The sequence below is a fragment of the Channa argus genome, chromosome 6 (genome assembly GCF_033026475.1).
Source record: "Channa argus isolate prfri chromosome 6, Channa argus male v1.0, whole genome shotgun sequence".
Taxonomy (NCBI): Eukaryota; Metazoa; Chordata; class Actinopteri; order Anabantiformes; family Channidae; genus Channa; species Channa argus.
Window position 1 is genome coordinate 4,926,467 of NC_090202.1, and position 21,194 is coordinate 4,947,660.

At 40.4% G+C, this 21,194-nt stretch overlaps 1 protein-coding gene across 3 annotated transcripts in view; it reads left to right on the forward strand.

Moving 5' to 3' along the window:
• Positions 1-12,762: 12,762 nt before the first annotated feature.
• Positions 12,763-21,194, forward strand: part of LOC137128412 (alpha-2-macroglobulin) — a 28,322-nt gene continuing 19,890 nt past the window's right edge. For 2 of the 3 annotated variants that reach the window (XM_067506374.1, XM_067506375.1), the window contains exons 1-9: positions 12,763-12,995; positions 15,106-15,286; positions 16,607-16,763; positions 19,013-19,065; positions 19,828-19,848; positions 20,320-20,488; positions 20,587-20,671; positions 20,845-20,965; positions 21,047-21,161. In XM_067506374.1, the coding sequence (XP_067362475.1) occupies positions 12,913-12,995; positions 15,106-15,286; positions 16,607-16,763; positions 19,013-19,065; positions 19,828-19,848; positions 20,320-20,488; positions 20,587-20,671; positions 20,845-20,965; positions 21,047-21,161 (985 nt within the window). In that variant the 5' untranslated portion in view covers positions 12,763-12,912. The remainder of the gene's footprint in view (positions 12,996-15,105; positions 15,287-16,606; positions 16,764-19,012; positions 19,066-19,827; positions 19,849-20,319; positions 20,489-20,586; positions 20,672-20,844; positions 20,966-21,046; positions 21,162-21,194) is intronic. The other variant, XM_067506373.1, reaches the window with a different exon arrangement.

Consider the following 21,194-nt stretch of genomic DNA (forward strand, 5'->3'; position numbering starts at 1 on the left):
GTGTGCTTTATGCTATATATTAAATTACCATAAACTGATGTGAACAAATGAGGTTTATTGAGCGAGACAGGCTATCCACCAGTGTCTGTGAGCTTAGAAAAAGTAGGTGTGATGGACAAATAACATTACTTCAATACACGGCTCCTCCTTCATGGTAGGAATACTAATCATTATAAAGCCAGGTATTTATTAAATGTGGGATTTTTTTCACAAATCTCCACAGTTTTTGAGCAAGATCACATATACACCAAAGCTAAGCAGATGAGTTTACATCCAGAGAAAACCACATTACTAGATTACTGTTGTTTTTCTCAGGGTGTTCCACCGCAGCCTCTCATAACAATGTTGTGGTTGAGGGAGAGTGTACCAAGCCATCCCAGCTATTTCAAGTCATTGTGGTCTCATTACAGCAGACTGTTGGTAATCCTCTTCCTTTGATCTGGGAGCTGAGGGGAGCTGTGTTTTACTATAGTTCAAACAATGTTTCCCCTGTTTCCTCAGCACCTCCACTAGCAGCCCTGTGGTAGTCTGATGGTGAGAAACGGAGACTTGGGGGGGGGGGGGGGGGGGGGGGGGGGGGGGGGGGGGGGGGGGGGGGGGGTTAGTTGAGGATTGGAGGAGTGTGAGTCAATTTGAAGTTAACCACAAGATTTGCTCTACTGGGGTAAACCACAATGGGGTCAGGTTGGGATGCTTTACATACAAGTTTGTTGGAAATTTTTCAACCAAAGGACCTTTTTAGTTCCCCTACCCATGTTTCCATCACAAAACCAGGGCTTAAATTTAGTTCCTGACTATAATTCTGCCCCCCTAAAAAGACCTTGTCCAGGGATTAGTACTTTCTGAAGGTCCAGGAACTATCTGGGTAGGATCTGTGGTAGTGCACATCACTGATTGATCATATACTACACTGTGGTATCTAATCAATGTCCTGTATGGCCGTAATGCCACACAAGGCATTTGTTCGTAAAAACGTGACTGACTTTTGATATTTCAGTAAACATACCTGCTTGGTCCTGCTGTGGAAATACACATCACAGTTACTCTAGGGAAGGTTCCTAAACTTTGGGTCCTAGGAATGAATGATACCAGGAACCTTTTAATGGAAAGGGGAAATTGAATTTATCAATCAATATGAAATGTACTGTTTGTTTACTTTTCAAAGGAATGTGTATGACTCTTATTTGTAGAACCACATCTACACCCTTATTATCATTATTATTATTATTATCACTGCTGAGCATATTGCAGCTTTAAAATGTAAGGATGATTTTTGTTTTTAAAGGAATTCCTTAGATTTGAATTTTCACCCTTAAGCTTGCCCACTGAAAACTAACTGGAGCCACAGTAATGTTGCCTTCCCTCTTCTTTATGAGACAAAACAAATACGTGAAAAATAAAATCCCCATTTCAATATTATGCAGATAATTTATCCAGAAACAGATCACATGTTAATACTTGTAAACTTGGGCTTTCGGGTGGAGCTGTGGAGCTTTTGGATGGAATAACCTAAATACATACTAATTTTTATGAAACACCACATTTTACATCATTTTCTCAGAAAACATACAAATGACAACAAAATATTGGAAAGCATTTGCACCAATAAAGGCCATAGCATTTAAATAAACTAAAGTAAAAGTAGAAAAGGATTAAAAACACACATTGTTCATATTTTCCACTTAATGTTTTGCATGATCTTTAAAGGTGCTGGTAAGTGGTCGACCAGTCGTTTTATACGTTGTTCACAGACTCTCACAGTCTCAAACCAACTTTCGCTGCTTATTTGACAGAGATGTGCAAACAAAGATCTCGGACACCAGAAAGCTGTTCTCCACTTTCAAATCACTCATCTACCCACCTTCACCTCCGCCATCTACCTCTCTCACTGATGACGACTTTACCGACTTCTTTACCAACAAGGTGGCAGCCATCAGCTCACAGTTCTCTCCTCCAGTTCTCTAACTTCTTCCAACACTGCATTGCTCTCATCATTTGCAATTCTGACTGAGTATGACGTATCCACCCTCCTCTTCTCTAACCATCCAACCACCTTCTCTCTGGATCCAATCCTTTCCACTCTTCTTCAAGCAGCTGCTCCCGCTCTAATGCCAGCTATTACAGAAGTCATCAACGATTCTCTCAAAACAGGGACTTTTCCAACCTCTTTCAAGCAGGCCCAGATTACCCCAGCGCTCAAGAAGCCTTCTCTTGATCCCTTTGTAGCGGAGAACTACCGACCTGTCTCCCTCCTTCCTTTTCTAGCCAAGACAATGGAACGAGCAGTCTTTAACCAACTCTCAGACTTCCTTTCCAAGAACAACTTCCACGATGTCAACCAGTCTGGCTTCAAGAGGGGTCACTCCACAGAAACGGCACTCCTGACTGTGGAATATCTTCGAGCCGCAAAAGCCACAGGTCAGTCGTCTTTCTTAATTCTACTTGATCTATCATCATCCTTTGACACTGTGGAACCATCAGATCCTTTTGTCCATGCTCTCTGACTTAGGCATCTCTGGATCAGCCCTAGACTGGCTTCCTTCTTACCTATCGGGACGAACCTTCAAGGTATCATGGCGGGGGCATCTTTCTCACTCTCATAGCCTCTCTACGGGTGTGCCGCAGGGCTCAGTTCTTGGTCCTCTTCTTTTTTCTATCTATACTGCATCCCTAGGTGCCATCATTCACTCACATGGTCTTTCCTATCACTGCTACGCTGATGACACACAGCTCTTCCTGTCCTTTCCACCAGACGTCTCATCACGCATCTCTGCCTGTCTCTCAGACATCTCAGCCTGAATGAATGAGAGACATCTTCAACTCAATCTCTCCAAGACCAAAGTCCTTGTCTTCACAACAAGACCTTCGACACAACACAACATCAACATTGGATCTACAGTGATTGTCCCCACTAAATCGGCCAAAAATCTGGGGGTGGTCATTGACGACCAACTGAGCTTTAAGGACCACATCTCCTCATTCTCTAGGGCTTGCAGATTTGCTCTCTACGACATCAGGAAGATCAGACCCTACATCACGGAATATACAACCCAGCTCATTGTACAGGCGCTGGTCATATCTCGTCTCAATTACTGCAACGCTTTGTTGATGGGGTTACAGATATCCACAATCAAACCCTTGCAGATGATCCAAAAAAAAAGACCCATGTCACACCACTCTTTAGGTCTCTACACTGGCTTCTTGTAGCTGCTCGCATCAGGTTCAAAGCTCTGTGTCTTGCTCATGGGGGGGTTAACTCGACAGCTCCCGCTTACCTCAACTCACTCTTTCAAGTCTACAATCCTTCCCGCCCGCTGCGTTCTGCCAACGAATGACATCTGGTGGTCCCAGCACCGCACAGAAGACACCAAGCAAAACTTTTTAGCGCAATGATCCTACAATGGTGGAACGAGCTACCAAACTCTGCACGCTCAGCAGACTCTCTCCCAATATTCAAAAAACTGCTTAAAACAGAACTATTCAACATCTTCCTATGCACTTAAATTTCTTAAAAAAAAAAAAATTCCTTTCTGCTCTTTCTCGTACTTGCATCTCGTAAACTGTGAACACTTTTCTGATAGGACTTTGCTTTTATGTTTTCTCCTTGACTTAGATTTTTGCTGCCTTGTACCTCACTTGTAAGTCGCTTTGGATAAAAGCTAAATGACTAAATGTAAATGTAAATGTAAATCTCTCAGAAATCACCTCTCAGTTATTTTAAGTGTGACCACCATCACACACACATTAAGTATCACCATCAACTACAGATGTGCATCAAAATCCACCTTCAATCTAACAAAGATCATCATCCATCACTGAACTTCCCAGACCCAGATTTCAGCAGTAGATTAAGTTTAGCTGATTAAACACCTATAGCTTAACCACACAGCAGTTTCTCATTTAGTAAGATACATTTAGTGTCTCTGGTTTAACGGGGGGATACAGCAGTAGAAACCTTATTAATTGTGTGTAAATATATGTCTTATAGAAAATACGTTATGCAGTACAATGATGAGTTTAGTACAGATGATTCAATTGGAACAAAGTAGAAGCTAAAACAATTAAGTCATCAAAAACTAAATGGAATGACTGTATCTGACTGGGAGTTTTCTTTAAATCCTAAGTCATACCGAAGCTCAAAGGCTCTGTCTGAGTCTCTAGTCCACCCATGTGTGAACAAACTCAGAAAAAAAAGCCAGCTCTCTGCCATGTCCACCACCCAGAGCTCAACATATCCCTGCTCACGCTCTGCAGGTATACACAGAGACAAACACACACAGCATGGGCTTAGTTATAGCAGTATGGGAATTAGGGAGTCTGATATGGCCTCACGGATAAAAATTCTCAGGGACTGTACTCATCTGTGGCTCTTGTAGCTACTGCTGCTGTGGGCTCCAGTTTGTCCCTGATCTTGGTATCTTTGGTCGAAATGTGGATTCCAATAAAGGCTTGTTAAACAACAGATTTTATTTTCTGACTCAAGAGGGCCTCGCTTGGCCCAGAGGCGAAAGCTGCTCCTTTGAACATTTAAATCCCCATGCAGCATCTGACTTCCCTTTGTTATTCAGTGGTGGATGTTCCTCCACTGTTTTTTACCCAGTGTGCTGTCGCTGTGGAAAGGCTCCAGTGGAATGAGTAGAGGGAGCTTTTAGCTCAGAAAGATTATCTTGTTGAGATCATTAAGCCCCAGTTAATTGAACTGTTATATGAAATCTTTGTAGGAGCACAGGGTGAACATATTTTTTTGATAAAGAATTCATCAGCCACAGCTAGGCAGCCTGATTTAATGAGCTCCTCCCTGGGTTGGAGATGAGAGACATGGAACAAATGGTCTGCTCTCAGCCCGAATGTCTGCTGCCCTCTCCTGCCTACTGCTGTGAACACACATCAAATACCTCACAGCAGAAGCCCATGCACGGTTTTAGTATCAAATAACATGGTGTTTCTTAGTCCATGTGCATTTAATTACAAATAAAATGTAAAAACCACAGATATAATATGATACGATAGAAACAGGCATGGCAACATGTTTGTAAAATTCACTACTGGTATATGAAACATCCAAAGTGGGCACGCTGTGCACCAAATTCACACTGCACGATGTTTGGGCGAATTTATTAACTGCAGACTTATTACGGAATTTGTATAATAACCAAATACAGAATCTCAATCCAGCACAGAGCTGCTCCGCAAATGATTCTTTTCAGCTACTGGAGGGGGGGGTTCTCATGTCAGGGGGACATAGGTAACTAGGGAGTCATTCAGCATTCGAGTTTAAAAAATGTGCATTCATGTTTCATCCAAAAATACCACATTTTCTACATGTTTTCCATTTATGCAGCTTCCTGCCAGCGTACTGCCAACTCCACAGTTCATCATCAGCCCTTTGCAGTCACTGTAATATTCCCAGCCAGTTCTAGGCCAAACATGCCGGACACTGTCCGATGCAAACCGTGTCAAGTTCGATAGTCTCCAGCAGTTCTCCAGAACAAATGTGTACAGTATATACAGTAGTGCCTGCAAAATATACCTTGACAATCAAATGATGCAGGCAGATATGTTTCCATTCCGTTGAGTTGAAATGCTAAATATTTCATACAAGAGCGTTTAATCGCCCCAATTAAATTCTATTTCAATGCTTTGGCAGTTCGAGGAGACATACTGGAATAGGTGAGTATGCAATGAATAAATCTATTTGTGGCTGAAGTTAATGAATTTTAACTATGGACAAGACATATTAATATGAGTGTTTTGCAGCAATTTAAGTAAAGGCAGAGGATGCATGTTGTGAAAAGTTTTGTCATGTAAAATCCCCCCAAATTTAAAAAAACAAAAAATAGAGAAGTAAAAATAAAGTCATATCAATAAGCTGAAGTTAAAGACTGATTGATGTTTTCATTTAAGGAGCTGCTTTGTTAAAACCTGCTACTAAAACCTTAACCTGAAATCTACTCTGATGATTGTGTTAATCGAACTCATTCAAACCCATTTCAGTACAAAAGCCACAACAGCAGCAATACAATTACCCCAGAACAATTTTTACTGACCAGCCTGAATTATCTAAATTGTTATAGTTTAAACACTCCAGGGCTGCTGTGCAGCACAGCAGCCCTGGACAAGAAACGTGTGGGACACAGTCAGACACTGGAAGTTTCTCTAATATCTGTTCCATTTAGTCCTTTTATTTGATTTCTTTTATGAGCAGCAGAGATCAAAGGCAGGAGGAGACAAAAGATAAAACGAGATAAAAGACAAGCTGGAGAGAAGACAAACTGTCACCATGTCACCTTCAGTAGTGGCAAATAGGTTCCACAATGCAGCTTAAATGAATGAAAATCTTGCCCTATATGTAATATTAAGTAAGTACAGTCACTTTAAAAGTGCTGTAACCTCTGCACACTTCACTGTGATGGAAATCAAACTTAAAATTGAATAAATCTGACTCTCTTTAAACTTTGCATAGCCGAACAATGCCATTGGTACTGCCACATATTTTTTAGCTCAGTCAGATGAGCATGACGCTGCCCTTCCAATGGTTTTCACTCTAGGGAAGATTTCAACCAGGTGATAATCAGAGCCTGGTGTTTACCAGATGCAGTTGTTCCCAATCAGGTAAATTTTGGGTCATGTGAAAACATAATCCTTGTCCTCATGTTGTCAAAGTCCTGTAAATGTGTCCCCCATCCAACCATGACCGTGTCACTGAGATTGTCGTCCTTCGGCCAGTTTCTCTTGTTTCTGCAGGAGCTTGTTGTTTAAAGCTTGTTGGGTTCTTGGTCACCTACCTGAAGACCCTTCTTGTCCAGTTTGGCGAGACTAAACCTGCCCTGATGCATTCCTCAGAAATGTTCATCACCAGGGGTCTATACAACACGACTTGCTTTATGTCCTAACATGGTAAATGGTCTGCACTTATATAGCGTTTCTCTACCTATTGCCACTCAAAGGGCTTTACACTGCATCTTATTCACCCATTCGCACTCACAATCATACACACACTCATACACCGATGGGGGAGCTGCTATGCAGACGGCCAACACTTACCTAAGCTGTGGTTCATTGTCTTGCTCAAGGATGCTTTGATATGTTACCAGACAGGCCATGGATCTAACCAACAACTGTGAGATTGGTGAATGACCGCTCTACCTTCCTGCACCACTGTCCCCTATACATGCAGTGTAAGTATACACAGATTTGTATGAGATCCATGATGATGAGAGCCATAATTCACTCACTTCCTAGATTTCTAAAAATCTGTGTGTTTGATATTAAAGTTTATTGTGTAAAGATCTTTTTTCCATTACAACTTAAATTTATAAGCCAGTATCATGGGCAATTAGTGAAAGGAAAACCTCCAGAAGTGACCGTAGCTCTTTCTTTGAATGATAAGTTTACTTGTAAAAGCCAGAACACACCTTGTTTGCCTTGTGGGAAATGCTCATCTGCTTATTTGTTCATACAGTAATGAGTAGAACCTTTAATATCCTGAGAGGAACTCACCTCATGTTTGCCCTCTCCTGCTATCCCACAGGATGAGTCACACTCAGGTACACAACGACTTGTGCCAGATTCCTCTAGCTGTGTGTATAAAGCATTCACCTCCTTCTGGCTAGTGGTTAATTCTTCTTGTTGTCAACAGGATAGAAATACTTTCCTAATGCTGTGGATGAGGGTGTCACAAAAAATAGCACTCATCTTGTTGACAGTTGTATAATGTCCTCTGTGGCTCAAAGAGACATTTGACAAAAGTCTAATGTTAGTCTAATATTGAAACATATTAAGCAAGTCACACAACAATGACAACAAATTTGAACCATGGCTGTCGTTTCAGTTATAGTTATAATGTAGGTATTAATGTAACTGTTGCGTTTAAAGGAGAGTTTATTACTGTTGGCCTCAAAATTAAAATAGGTCAAGGGACACAAACTTTCAATCTAGCTTATAAAGTGTAAATTATAGTCAATGATCATGTTAAAGGATTTATTCAGCAGTTCAACATCCTCTATTCAAACTCCTTCAGTAATATTGTAACAGGGTCATTATGTTGAGAATAATAAATCATTAATATAATAATATCATGTAATCAGCAAATAATTTCCAGGTAATAGCTTAATAAAAGTAAGGGAACTATTTCGTTAATAGGAGACCAAAATCACATTGGTAATAGCTCTTCTTTCATGTGTTGTTTTAGAGTTGCTCCTGTGGCACGTCTCATCTTGCCTGTCAATTAAAATTCCATGATACACTCTTTATTGTAAAATATATTATCTTTATATTGTTAACAGGGCTCGAACTTAACCAGTTTGAGTGGATCAGCAGTGGCGAGTAACACTGTCACTCGCACTAGCCGCTTAGGTCGGTTGAATTATATATATAAATATATATCTTTTAATTATAGTCTCAAACGTCCTTTGAAATAAAGGCAGTGTGCCACTACAACACAACAACTCCCATGAGCACTATCTGTATATGGTGGTTGGTTCATAGTAAAACCTACTGCCTTGTCCTTCCATGCTAGTGACGAAGACATGACATCCCAAGAAACCAGGTTATAGCTTTTTATATTATTTTTATTATATTTTATTCTATCTCTGTGTACATACTTCAAATTTGTTGTGTGTAGCACATTTGCATTTTAACTTTATATTTTAGATCATGTGTTTGCACCTGACAACAAAACAAATTCCTAGTACTGTTAAGTGTTCTTAACTGTCTATGGCTGTAAGGGTTTTTGGTAATAGGACCCAGAAGCACAGACACAAAGGGAAGGTTTGAGAAGGTTTATTGAAAATAATGGAAATAGATGATTGGTAAACCGAAGGCTGGGGAGTCCGATTACAGGATGCAATTTACTGAGCGATAGAGGAGGGGAGATCGAGCACTGAGAACAAGAGATACAGGTGATTAAAATATATTTCTTTGGGGGCAAAATGCAGATAATCAAAAAACGGGCTTACTTGTAGCCGGAGACAGCAGGCTGGATAGAACAAGGATAGTTTTTGAACATAAGGTGCAGGTGGAGGAACAGGTGATTGAGTAGGGAAAGCAGAAACAAGCAAAGCAGAGCAGGGCAAATTCCAAATCAGAAGTCCTCAGACAGTGTCTAGACAGGGAGTTTGAGGTGGTTGAAAAAGGCCGCTGGGGCGCCTGGCCTCAGTGCAAGCAGAAACAAACTCTTTAACATCTTTGTTGAGAGATGGCCACCCGAATCTCTGTTGAACCACAAACTTGGTGCGAATTACTCCAGGGTGAGTGGGAGGAGTGACACCACTGTAAGACCCTGGACACTGGCAATAAACAGTTTTCTGATTGTTATTGTGATTCTGCAAACAAGAAGTCCCTGTGGAGAACATGGTGAGGATGTGATCTGGAGGAGATATGGTGCCACATGAAAGACGTAAACAAACCCGGAGACAGGTCTGTAGCAATAATTACATTATCAATTTTATGTAAATGAACATGACTTCAATAGTTTTTGCTGACCCCACTTATATAGTGCTTTTCTGCTTATTGGCACTCAAAGCACTGTACACTGCTTCTAATCAGATGATTAATGGGCTACTGGAACAAATCACTCATGGACTAGACAAGAGAACCTGGAATCTCAAAGTGATGCCAAAAAGCTAGTCCATGCATCTATTAATTCTAGGTTGGACTACTGTGATTCCCTACTTTCAGGATGCCCCATTAACTCCCTAAAAAGCCTACAATCAATCCAAAATGGCGCAGCAAGAGTGGTGACTGGAATTAGCAAGAGAGATCATATTTCACCTTGACTAGCTTCTCTCCAATAGCTTCCCATAAAATCTAGAATATGATCAAAAACTCTGCTTCTTACATATAAAGCTCTAAAGGATCAAGCTCCATCATATCTAAAAGACCTTAGTACCATATCATGCCATCAGACCACTTCAATCTCAGAATGCAGGCCTACTTGTGGTTCACTGAATTTCCATTGGTAGAATGGGAGGCAGAGCCTTTCGCTATCAAGCTCCTCTCCTGTGGAACCAGCTCAAAGTTCAGATTCAGGAAGCAGACATCCTCTCTGTTTTTAAGTCTAGGCTTAAAACCTTTCTCTTTGATAAAGCTTATAGGTAGTTATAGTCATGCTACCACAGGCTTAGACTGCTGGGGGACCTGCCCCCTGAGGCTCTGAGCTCCTTTCCTTCTCTTGTCCCTGTGTCCTCTCCTCTCACCCCACATTTGTCACCACTGTATGACATTAACTTTGTATCTTCTTTCTCCTATAGGAACAATAAACATCCAGGGAAAACAGCTAGGTACCCAGCACTTGTAGATGAAGACAGATGAAGCTTCTCCTACAGCTTAACCAACTACACATCACAAATAAGACGAATGAATACCTGGAAGAACAATTGACTGTGCTACCAACAACAGACCTCATCAACCACACCCATTCCACTAGTGGGGACAGCAGCTGAGAAAGAGAGTAATTGATAAACTGGCAGCAGTCAACACTTAAGAACAAATACCAACAATTGGTGGAAAAAAAACATCAAGCAGTTTCTAAGCAGTATCTATCATAAAGAAACTAAGGCTCACAGTGCTGGTAAGTAAGCTGCAGAGATACAGTACCAAAGGGGAAATATGGTAAATGCCCTGTTCTCCAAAGAACCATCCAAGGTGTACTGGCAGTACACAGCAAAAACACAGCAAGAACAGAGAAACTGACAACAGAAAGCAAACATTAAGGTCACTGTGGCACAGGAGGTAGAGCGGTCATCCACCAATCTGCCAGTTGTTGGTTTGATCCCTGCTCCTCCAGTCACATGTTAAAGTGTCCTTGAGCAAGACACTGAACCCCAACTTAGTTGCTCCCAGTGAGTGTTAGCTCCCAGCTGCATAGCATGTGGGGGGTGAACGGGTGAATGAGAAGCAGTGTTAAGTGCTTTGAGTACCAGTAGGTAGAAAAGCGTTATATAAGTGCAGAACATTTACCATTTACCATTACAGGAAGGGCATATTGGAGGAAAAAGAAACCCATAACACTAGAGCCCAGTGGCTGAGAGCAGATCACAGGCATCTCCCAGAACTACCACTGTAACAGTAGCAATAAATACAGCAAATCAAAATCATTAAGACATGATCCATACTTACTGGCTAAAAAACCAATAGTAGCATGAACAAAGCAGCACTACTAACTACAGACCAATAACAGGCCTTTCCACAACACGGAAGGTCTTAGTAGGCATTAGGGATGCCTAGCTACAGGTTTATATTAATCAGTACATATTCTCAGAAGGGCATTGGAAACAACACCAGAGGCTCAAAGCACCATTTGCTGAGAGGTCAGCAGATCAAGATCCAGAAAGAATCCCCTAAGTACATTCTTGACCACAGGAAAGCCTTCAATTCAATGCCACACACAAACATAAGTAAGTTTTGTAGACCACTAAACCGTTGACAGAACTTGAGCTAAAAATAACAGGAGCCATAACACAGAAAATACACTATACAGCTGATTTGAGTCTACAGAACAGGGCTGTGTATAAAGTCTCACACTCACAGGGGTCATAGAGCCCAACGATGCAGCAACAATAAGCCTTAGGGGGAGTGAAAATATTATGCAATGGAGCAGTTGTCTACCAATCCCACAGTTGTTGGTTCGATTCCCCCACTCCTCTGGTCGTGTCAAAGTGTCCTGAACCCCAACTCAGTTGCTCCAGGTGAGTGTAATTGTGAAGCAGTTTAAAGAGCTTTGAGTACCAACAGGTAGAAAAGGGCTATATAAGTGCAGAACATTTACCATTTACTTATATACCTCACAGTAATCAAGTGACTAAGATACAGAACACATTCCTACAGAGAGACAAAGGGGGAACAGGACTTGTGACTTAGCCTCTAAGGTTCCCCCATGAGCAAATGTGGTTAGGCTCCCTGCAAGGTAACCCAAATGCATAAGAAGCAAAAATAAATTAAAGTAAAAACTAATCGTGCTGGTAAGAGGTGCCCTTTTAAGTTTTTATTGCCCCTGCCCTCAGAGAGTCTGAGTCCACCACTGGACCCCTAACCGTGATTTTATACTGTTTCTCTGATCTGCAGAAAACACAGAGAAGGATGTTAAACAGTAACCTCTCTGGTAAAAAGTGTTTCACTTAAGAGGATACATAGCCACCGTGTTTGTTAGGCTGCAAAGACACATGCACAATATTTTGGTGTGTGTCTTTGCACTCCACAGGGTATCTGAGTGTATCTGCCCAATTTTAGGGACTAAAAGTCAGAAATGTTCAGCCTCTGTTTCATTCAACCGTTCAGACCTGCAGCTGTGCTTAAAGTCAATATAAACAATTCACCTAAAGTTCCACATTACATTTTCCCAAATGTAATAATTGAGGCCTAAGCATGAAATGATTTCGATCTGCATATAAAAAGGGTTGTAATTGTGAAAAGTGATGACACAAGCATCATTATGGCTTCTCTAATGATCACAGGGGGCCTCACTGGGACACAGGGATTTTTCTTTCTTAGGGGACATTTTTTCCTCTCAGCTGTCATCCTCCGGCCTGTTGATGCTCAGCAGTGCCCAAAAACTAAGTGGCTGAATGGCTCTTGTATTTTCACCTTTAGACCCCCTTATTTTTGTCACCCTGCACTCAGATTCTTTGGAAACAGGAGTGTTGCTGCTGGCAGCAGGCAGGACAGCGTGATTCAACTTTTGGGAAGTGAAACGCTTTGGGGAATAGGGAGGAGGCTGCAAAGGTCCAACGAACTTAGAGGGGAGTGACTGAAGGGGGAGTGGGTGGCGTTGGTTTCGGAGGTATAAACAGCAAACCACCGCCACCGGTTCGGATCGCAACGGGGGAAACGCGTCCTAATTTTGGGGTGCAGTTCGGCTGGTTAGTGTTGTCCCGCTACTTGCAGAACTTTCCTTCAGGACTATCTTCTGCAGACATGGCACCTGTCCTCCAAATATGCGCCGTCATGGTCGCATCTGCGCTACTCCACGCTGCGATATCGGCCCATCTCAATGACACGTAAGTCAAAAGTTTCTGATGGAACTGCTGCGTTTGGGTTTGTGCGTCACGCCGTCAGACGCCAAGTGCACGCGTTCGCTTGCACACGGTTAAATTATTTCTTTAAAAAAAAAAAGTTGTACAGTATGTGCATTTGTGGTGTGTTGTAGTACACAAACACCGACATCCAGCATTGTCCCACTGGGGAGAGCCAGAAAGTTTAGTGGTTGGCCTGAGGACAGTATTATGCAATCAGCAGACAACCAGTCTGCGTGTGTGTTTGTGTGTACATGCGTGCACCTCCATCTGTTACCATTTAACACCCTCTGATTACCAATCATCTTATATCGACTAAGATCATCTGGAAGACTGAAACGATTCCAGATGATGGATAAGCTTTGTTTAGTCAATCTGCTCAATCATCCAAAGTGGTTACCACATATTTGAAAAGACAAAGTGATGCAGTTTTAGACTAGTTTCTTATCAAAGTATTGATTGTGTATGCACACAGAAACTTCAGTCCCCAGGTATTGATTTCAAACTCTGTTTTTTTTTTTTTTTTGCAATCCTTTGTGTTATTTGAACTGCGCTCACCATGACTCAAATGCCTTTCATAGTTTAGTGTCTGTGTCAAATGGCTTTTCATCATCACGCAACCATCTCCAGCTAACAAGTCATCAATATTCTCAGCAGCACCACCCAAAACTCAATTAAATGTGTCCTTTATTTCTCATTGGCAGCCACAGGCCTCTGTGTGCCAGCCAGCCTGAAACGAGTATTTGAATAAAGTCGCTGTTTAGGATGTCCTTCAGTGCACGAAGCAACTTGTTGGTTTAAATGACCCCACATTCCAATTACTGATTTGCATGTGTTTTACAGTGGTGGAAGAAGTACTCTGAATATTACTGCATTTTTTTTTAATATAAAAAAATACCTGTGCTTCAACTGATTTTTGACAAATCCATTAGATTAATGTTCAATGTTGTATTAGATATGGGGTCAGCTTGAACAAAATTGAACGGGGGGCCATGATCAACAAAGTGCCACCACACACAATGCATCATAGTTTGTCCTTATGCTGACCCGTGTCCACCACAACACTAAAACCAGCAGGTTGTTTGAATTTGCCTATTTATCACGGAGAGGGAATTGTTTAGTTTCAGTTACTGTTGAGCCCTAGGAATGGCAAACCCGTAAAATGGACATGTGGACAATAGTTGGCATATCTTAGGAATTGTTGTTTTATGATATTGGAGCTTGTTTTTTCCTTTGTATTTCTGCACAAGGTGAAGAAATTGTAGTGAAAAGGGATCACAAAACAATGCAGGTTTGGAAAAGATTTCTGAAGCAGGATAAACAGCAGAGCGCAAACCGTTTTTACAGAGTATCACATGGCCATACAAAGATTGAGAAACAAACATTTCTTACCATATTAAAGATAACGTTTGCAAAGAAGCAAGTGCATAGCAGCTTCATTTTTAATAGACAAGATGCCAGTTTCTGCCAGACATGGTGTTTTAAAAGCTGTAGAAATGGATAAGTCTGATTCAACAAAATCAAAGGATAGAAACGGCAGTGGCTTTCGGCTTGTCCCTTCAGGGGTTGCCACAGTGGTACATGTTCCACACATCGATTTGGCATGAGTTTTTACAATGGATGCCCTTTCTGGCTCAGGAGTGGCACCAAGTTTGCCCTTCATGGCTGGGCAAGGCCACCATGACTTGCATGCGCAGTCATTTATTGCATTTTGGAACAATGGATCATTTAGAACCATAACAAAATGTTTGCCATACAGTATGTGGAATTCAAGCTGAATGTACATCTTGGAGTTCAAATTAAAATCTCTCCATTGATATTAAATGGATATATTGATAAACCTGAGCCGCGCAACTAACCTGCTATGGAGCAGTTCACCTTCAGAGAATCAGATCAAACCTGCCAAGTAAACAGCCAAACTTGACCGTTGAGCTCATTGGAAAAATTGAGTCATCATTCCTTATACTATCAGGACACAATGCGTTGTACTTATAGCCTCAGTCTTTTTAATAGCTCTTAGCTTTCTTGTTATATCTTTTTAAGTTCAGTAAAGTTGAACTCACTTTGTCTTGTCATGTGCTTCATCTACCTGCAGTATTTACTTAGTGACTGTGAGCTCCCGCGTGACAGCAGGCAAACAGGAGACCCTGTGTGCCCAGATCCACGGCCCCACGGAGCCAGTCTCTCTGACTGTCTCCCTCGACGTGAACTCCGGCAAGACAGTTATCCTGGAGGAGGCCGTCAACCAGGACTTTTACCGCTGCTTATTCTTCCAGGTCTGAGTACATGCAGTATAAATCAATACTTTTTGTGTTACAGTATTTGCTTCTTCTTTCCCACTGTCAGCAACAGAGCTGAACTCAGTTTGTAATGTGTTGTAGTATTTAAAAGTATCCTAGGTGCAGTGCATTCCTTTCCTTGTCCTATTAGCCTCCATTAAACTAATGGCACAATCCCTGCTGTCATTATGTACCTAATTATCCTACCGGGGGCCATGACTAAGGCTGTCAACACCCCTGGTGCTCTGTAAATGTCTGCTCTGGTTTCTGTCACACCTGTGCTCATTGTTACGCAACTTGCAGCCCTTGCTTAATATTAAAGTGAAGTGGGCCCCCGACCCCAATCAGCCACTGTGACACCAGAGCTTAGTTTCACTTCATTCCCCAATCTTGGTCCCTGCTGCAGGACTGGTCTGGAATTTTTCTATCAGCAACTAAACAAAGGCTGCTTTATGCCCAAGGCGACTTATGTATCTGCTTTCCTTCTGAAAACACCTTCTGCCCCTTTCTCCTAACACACACTTACTAAACACCACCCTAACAAACTTTTAGAAAAGTTCCAGTTTCTGTTATGTAATGGCAGCAAGTGGAACATATGTTATACAATATGTTATACAAGCGTGACCCATGAGAGACCCATAATGACTCAGAATGAGGACATAATGTCAGTTCTAGTCTCTCTGGAATTTCTTATCAGACAAATGTTAACACATCACATGGACATAAAAACCAATCCCTTCTAGACCAGTACAGCTCACAATGTTTCACAGCTAACAAACTCTAAACAAACAAGCTTTAGGATTTGGCTTTGTATTTAGGGCAACTTCACCAATTTTTCAACGTGCTTTATATGCCTTAAGTTAAGGTGTAAATGTACATTAGTTCCTTTTAACCTTCCCTATATTAAACTATTTCTCTGCTTCTAGCTGAAAAACTCCAGATGACATCAGTTTCTCAACATTAGGAGTTCAGATTATATCATCTGGGGGAGCTCTGGAAAAGCAGGTTGACTATGATTACCAACGCCATAGTATGAGCAACAAGATGACATAATCTAAATTGAGGGTTCCTCCAAGTGATGTCATCTGGAGGCATTTTTCAGCTAGAAGCAGAGAGAGATTTTAATATAGGGATGGACAGTGGACGTTTAAGGGCATTTATGTACATTTACTCCCAAAACTAGAACCAAAAAAAGCAAGTTCAAAATCAGTGAAAGTGTCCTTTAACTGTGTCCTTTTAATTATGGTTCTACATGAAACAAATTTGAAAGTGGTTCCTTCCTGAGCCCTGCCTGACTAATGGTTTCTGGTATTGCAGCCTCCTACAGTGCTCAGCAGAACTGTGGCAACCATTATTGTCACTGTTCGGGGTGAGAGAGACTCGATGAACAAGAAGACCAAAATTGTCATTGAGCCTCCTGCTTTCATCCATATCATCCACACCGATAAACCCATCTACAAACCTGGACAGACTGGTAGGTAGCTCCAAACATATTCCACCAGTAAGATGTTAGAGGATCCTGCTGTGAAGTAAATGGAATAGATACTCTGCTGCAGTTATACTGTGAATCTTCCCCACACACTGCACTACTTACGATTCAGCTGCACTTGCACAATTTTGGACTACTTATGATATCTGCATAATGCTGAACCACCACTTTAAAAAAAAAAAAGGAATTATGTAAATATTCAGGTTCAGAAGAATAGTGATTCCTTAAGAGTTATTGGCAGAGGTGGTTCGGAATCCACATAATTTTCATTAAAAAGCATTTCAAAGTGTCTTATGTACACTGAGCAATCAGTATAATCTTAAATTAAAGGACTTCAGTTATTACGATTGGTATTTCCTAAAGAGTTGCATATCGCTGGGCATCTATCAAACCAAGTTTAAAATTGGTCAAAATGGGCGCCAGGAAACAGTCTTTGTTTTAATTCTTTATAAGTTAAGTATCACAATACAGGGGTCATATTGCAACAGCCATTTAAAAATATAATATTTCATATCATATCCAAGTTAAAAGTTTACTGTTTTTATGTGATCAGAGAAACAGAATATCAGAATCTGTCCATTTATAAGGGATTTAAATCTCCCAAAATGAACTGCTGTCTGCAACATTTTGCACTTTAAACTGGTAATTGAGTTAATTTTTTGGTGATACTGCATCGATTCCCCAAAACATAAAATCACAATACTCAAGTGTATTGCTATTTTTTTCACACCATTTTTCACACCGTTTCAGTATATATAGAGGGGGTTTGAGAGATACAAGTCAGAAGACCCCAACATCCATGTGTTCTTCTCAATGCCGGCAGGTATTAAACGGAGATGGTTCATCACGCTGAGTTCTGTCTAAAATTCTTCCAAGATCTAAAAACACTTAACTAAGGAAGAGGGTAAATTTCTATCACAAGACTAAAACCAGAGTCCTGATAATCCTGATGACATCATCAAACTAATTCCTTGTGAGGAGCGAAGTCATTTTTGTGTGTACAAGAACTTCTATGTAAAGTTAAAATGTTCACTGCAGATAATTTTTCTACATGAAAATTGACATAGTTAGCTCTACGCTACCTTGTAAAACTAGTTAAATTTGTTTACATTTGCAGGATTGTAAGTCTGAGTAAAATAAATAATGTCACGGTGATGTCATTAGGGTGTCTATGCTTGGTCTTAGACATAACAGATTTTAAACGGGAAACCTACAGTACAGATTGTAGACAAAGTTTCAAGGATGTAGACATGATGAACCTGGTTATTGAGTTGCATCATGGGAAATGTTGTTTTGGAACAAGCCCCAACTGGCCTTCGGTGCATCAGTTTTTGAATGACAAATTTTGTGGAAGTCACTAAAGTGTCTCAACACATTGTTTCTAATGAACAAAACTCAGTTGTTGAAAACCTCTTGGAAAAAAGTTTTTCTGCATCGTTGTACTTACTACTACTCTCCTTTCGGCTTATCCCGTGGGTTCGGGGTCGCCACAGCGGATCATTGTCCGCATGTTGATTTGGCACAGTTTTTACGCCGGATGCCCTTCCTGACGCAACCCTCCCCAATTTCTACCGGGCTTGGACCGGCACTGCATTGCTGGGGAATATTACGGCCTTTAAAAAAAACAGCATAGCATTTTTGTCAAAATGGAAACGTTGAAATTTAACCTTGAACCTTCAAAAATGAAGTCAAACTTTTGTGGAAAGTAGTAATAAGGAAATTACGTCTCTTTAAGCACATAAAGACAGTTTGCAGTCTTAAGTAAAATTTCAATAATTTCACTATCAAGGCATTTTGTAGAAGCAAATGCGGCAAAACTTTTGTTAGAATTCTTTTCCGAAGTATGACTTGAGTCTTGAAATATTTTTCAGAATTTCCACTTTACAGTACAAGTTCACTTGGCATTTTATGAAATCATAGGGACTAAAACTATTAGTTTGATTTACTCTGAAAATTTTGGTTTTAATCTTACATTTCAGCCTTGGCAATATTTAAAAAAATATATTTTTTATTTTGATTTTTTTATTTATGTGGCCCTTACATTACACTGTATACTATTACCAAAAACTATGTACCCTTTATTTTTGTGTGTCAAATACAAATGCAGAAAGAGGCTTGTTGATTTTTATTTATTTATTTATTTATTTTTTAACTTCCCCCTTGGCTTGGCTATAAAATTAATTTTCTGTAAAGAAATTAATCATAGGCTAATAGTTTTTGTCTTTTCTTTCAAGTCCAGTTCCGAATCGTCTCTATGGATGACAATTTCATTCCTGTAAATCAGGAGGTATGTTTCCTTTATCATCTAAACCAAACCATGTTATAACGTGTGTGTGTGTGTGTGTGTGTGTGTGTGTGTGTGTGGTGATGCTGAACTCTGTGGTGTGGTGCGCTTCTACTAAGCAGTTGGTAAATCTCAAGCACAAGTCTATTTCGGTTCAGGAGAGTGGGAGGTGAAAGGAGGGCTGTTTGTTGATTTTGAAGACAGCGTGGGTGTGAAGCGCTGTGTGGAGTAGTGTGATAAACAGGCTGTCAGAGTTCATTTGGCACACACTGCTTTTGACCCAAACATCTGAATCAATATGGGCTCAAGGCCTTTTCCATTTGTGAAAAGAACCTGAAAACATGACTGTGTGCAGTGAACGTGAAATCCACTCGAATACATCACACGATTGAAGGCAGCTTGCTAGAAAGCGGTAAATTTCCTCAGTTATAAAGACAGCTTCAAATGTGATAACTCAAATCTAAACCTTCTTCCACACTTTGGCTGTGTTACTTATAATAGAGCTGCACCTTGTTCAGCCTGTCATCCAAGCTATGATTTTTAAGTTATTTAAACCAAAATGTATTATTTTTGTATTGTTTTTAAGAAAATCTAAATTTTTTGTAAACTAGTTCTAGCTAAAAATCACTAATACTCTACACTTGTACAGTCTGTCCTCTAACATCAGCTTTACAGATGTATTTTACCTGCACTTTGTTTATCCTGTGCAAATTAGTAGTTAACTAAAGAGCTTTAACATAAATATTTTGTGTCTTTCCTTTTCAGTACAATGTGATAGAGCTCCAGGTAAGAAATGGTTTGCATTGGAAATTGACTGAGATACAGTTGACACCAACTGGTGACTTTTTATAAAAAACAATTTTGACATATTTTAGCCTTTGATTAGGGTTAGAATTCAGGGGCTGCAATCAAACCAGGAATGTTGTAGGAATGCAATCTGTAATGCAAAAACTGTCTGAGTGAAACATTAAATAGTGAGCATGCAGAGAAATATTTCTTGAAGCCATTCAGAGACTTATTGGTCACTTAACAAAGTGCCCTATGAATGAGTCCTTAGCAGTTAGCGTGGTTTCACCTGTGGTTCCCTTGTCCCGGGCTGGGGAAATAACTTTTTGGTTAAATACCTTGTAATCAGTAAATACCCAACTTGCACTTTTTGAAAGTTTTTAACTTTCATTTCTGCCAAAAGGATGTGAAGCGATAACATCACAATGCACATCATCAGTGATATAAAGCACCTTTCTCTACTGTATGTAGGATCCCAGTTTCAATCGCATTGCCCAGTGGTTGGATAAGTCCACTGGTAGTGGCATCCTTGATTTTTCCCACACAATAATTCCTGAGGCAGCACAGGGATTGTATAGAATCACTGCAACAACAGAAAAAGGAGAGCAAATCTCCCATAGCTTTGACATCAAAGAGTACGGTCAGTTGTAAGACATCATTACATTTAGCAAAATCATAAGCTTGAAGTGTGAAAAGTTTCAATTGTAAGATTTTGGTTTATCTTTCCTTTTGCTTTAGTTTTGCCGAAATATGAGGTAAAGGTTCACCTCCCCAGAGTGATCACCATCCTGGACAAAGAGGCTACAGTAAAGATTTGTGGAAAGTGAGTGGTAACTTTGGCACAAGAGGATCATTAACATGTGGCAGTGTACAAACCAATTCTCAATTATTTTTATTTATTTATTGCCAGTGCTGATTGTTGGCAGAAGGTTGTTTGAGCTGTTACTCCTTAACATTAATTCTAACACCTCTGTATCTTTATGCTCTTCTTTGCAGATACACCTATGGAAAACCAGTTGCTGGTTCATTAAAGGCAGTGTTTTGTAGAAAACTCCTCAGATTTTACTGGTATGCAACACCTCAAGACACGGACATCTGCAAGACTTACAAACTGACTGTGAGTGTTTTTTTTAATATATTTTTAAGATTATATTGTTTTTAATGTTATTTTTAATTAACCCTTATAATCATCTTGTAGACTGATAAAAGTGGATGTGCTACACAAATCGTGAACTTGGCAGAGTTTTTCCACATCAAGGGCATGTACCACGACAGTTTAGAAGTGAATGCTGAAATAGAGGAGTTTGGCACAGGTACGTTAACCAAATCTCCGACATTGTTTATTG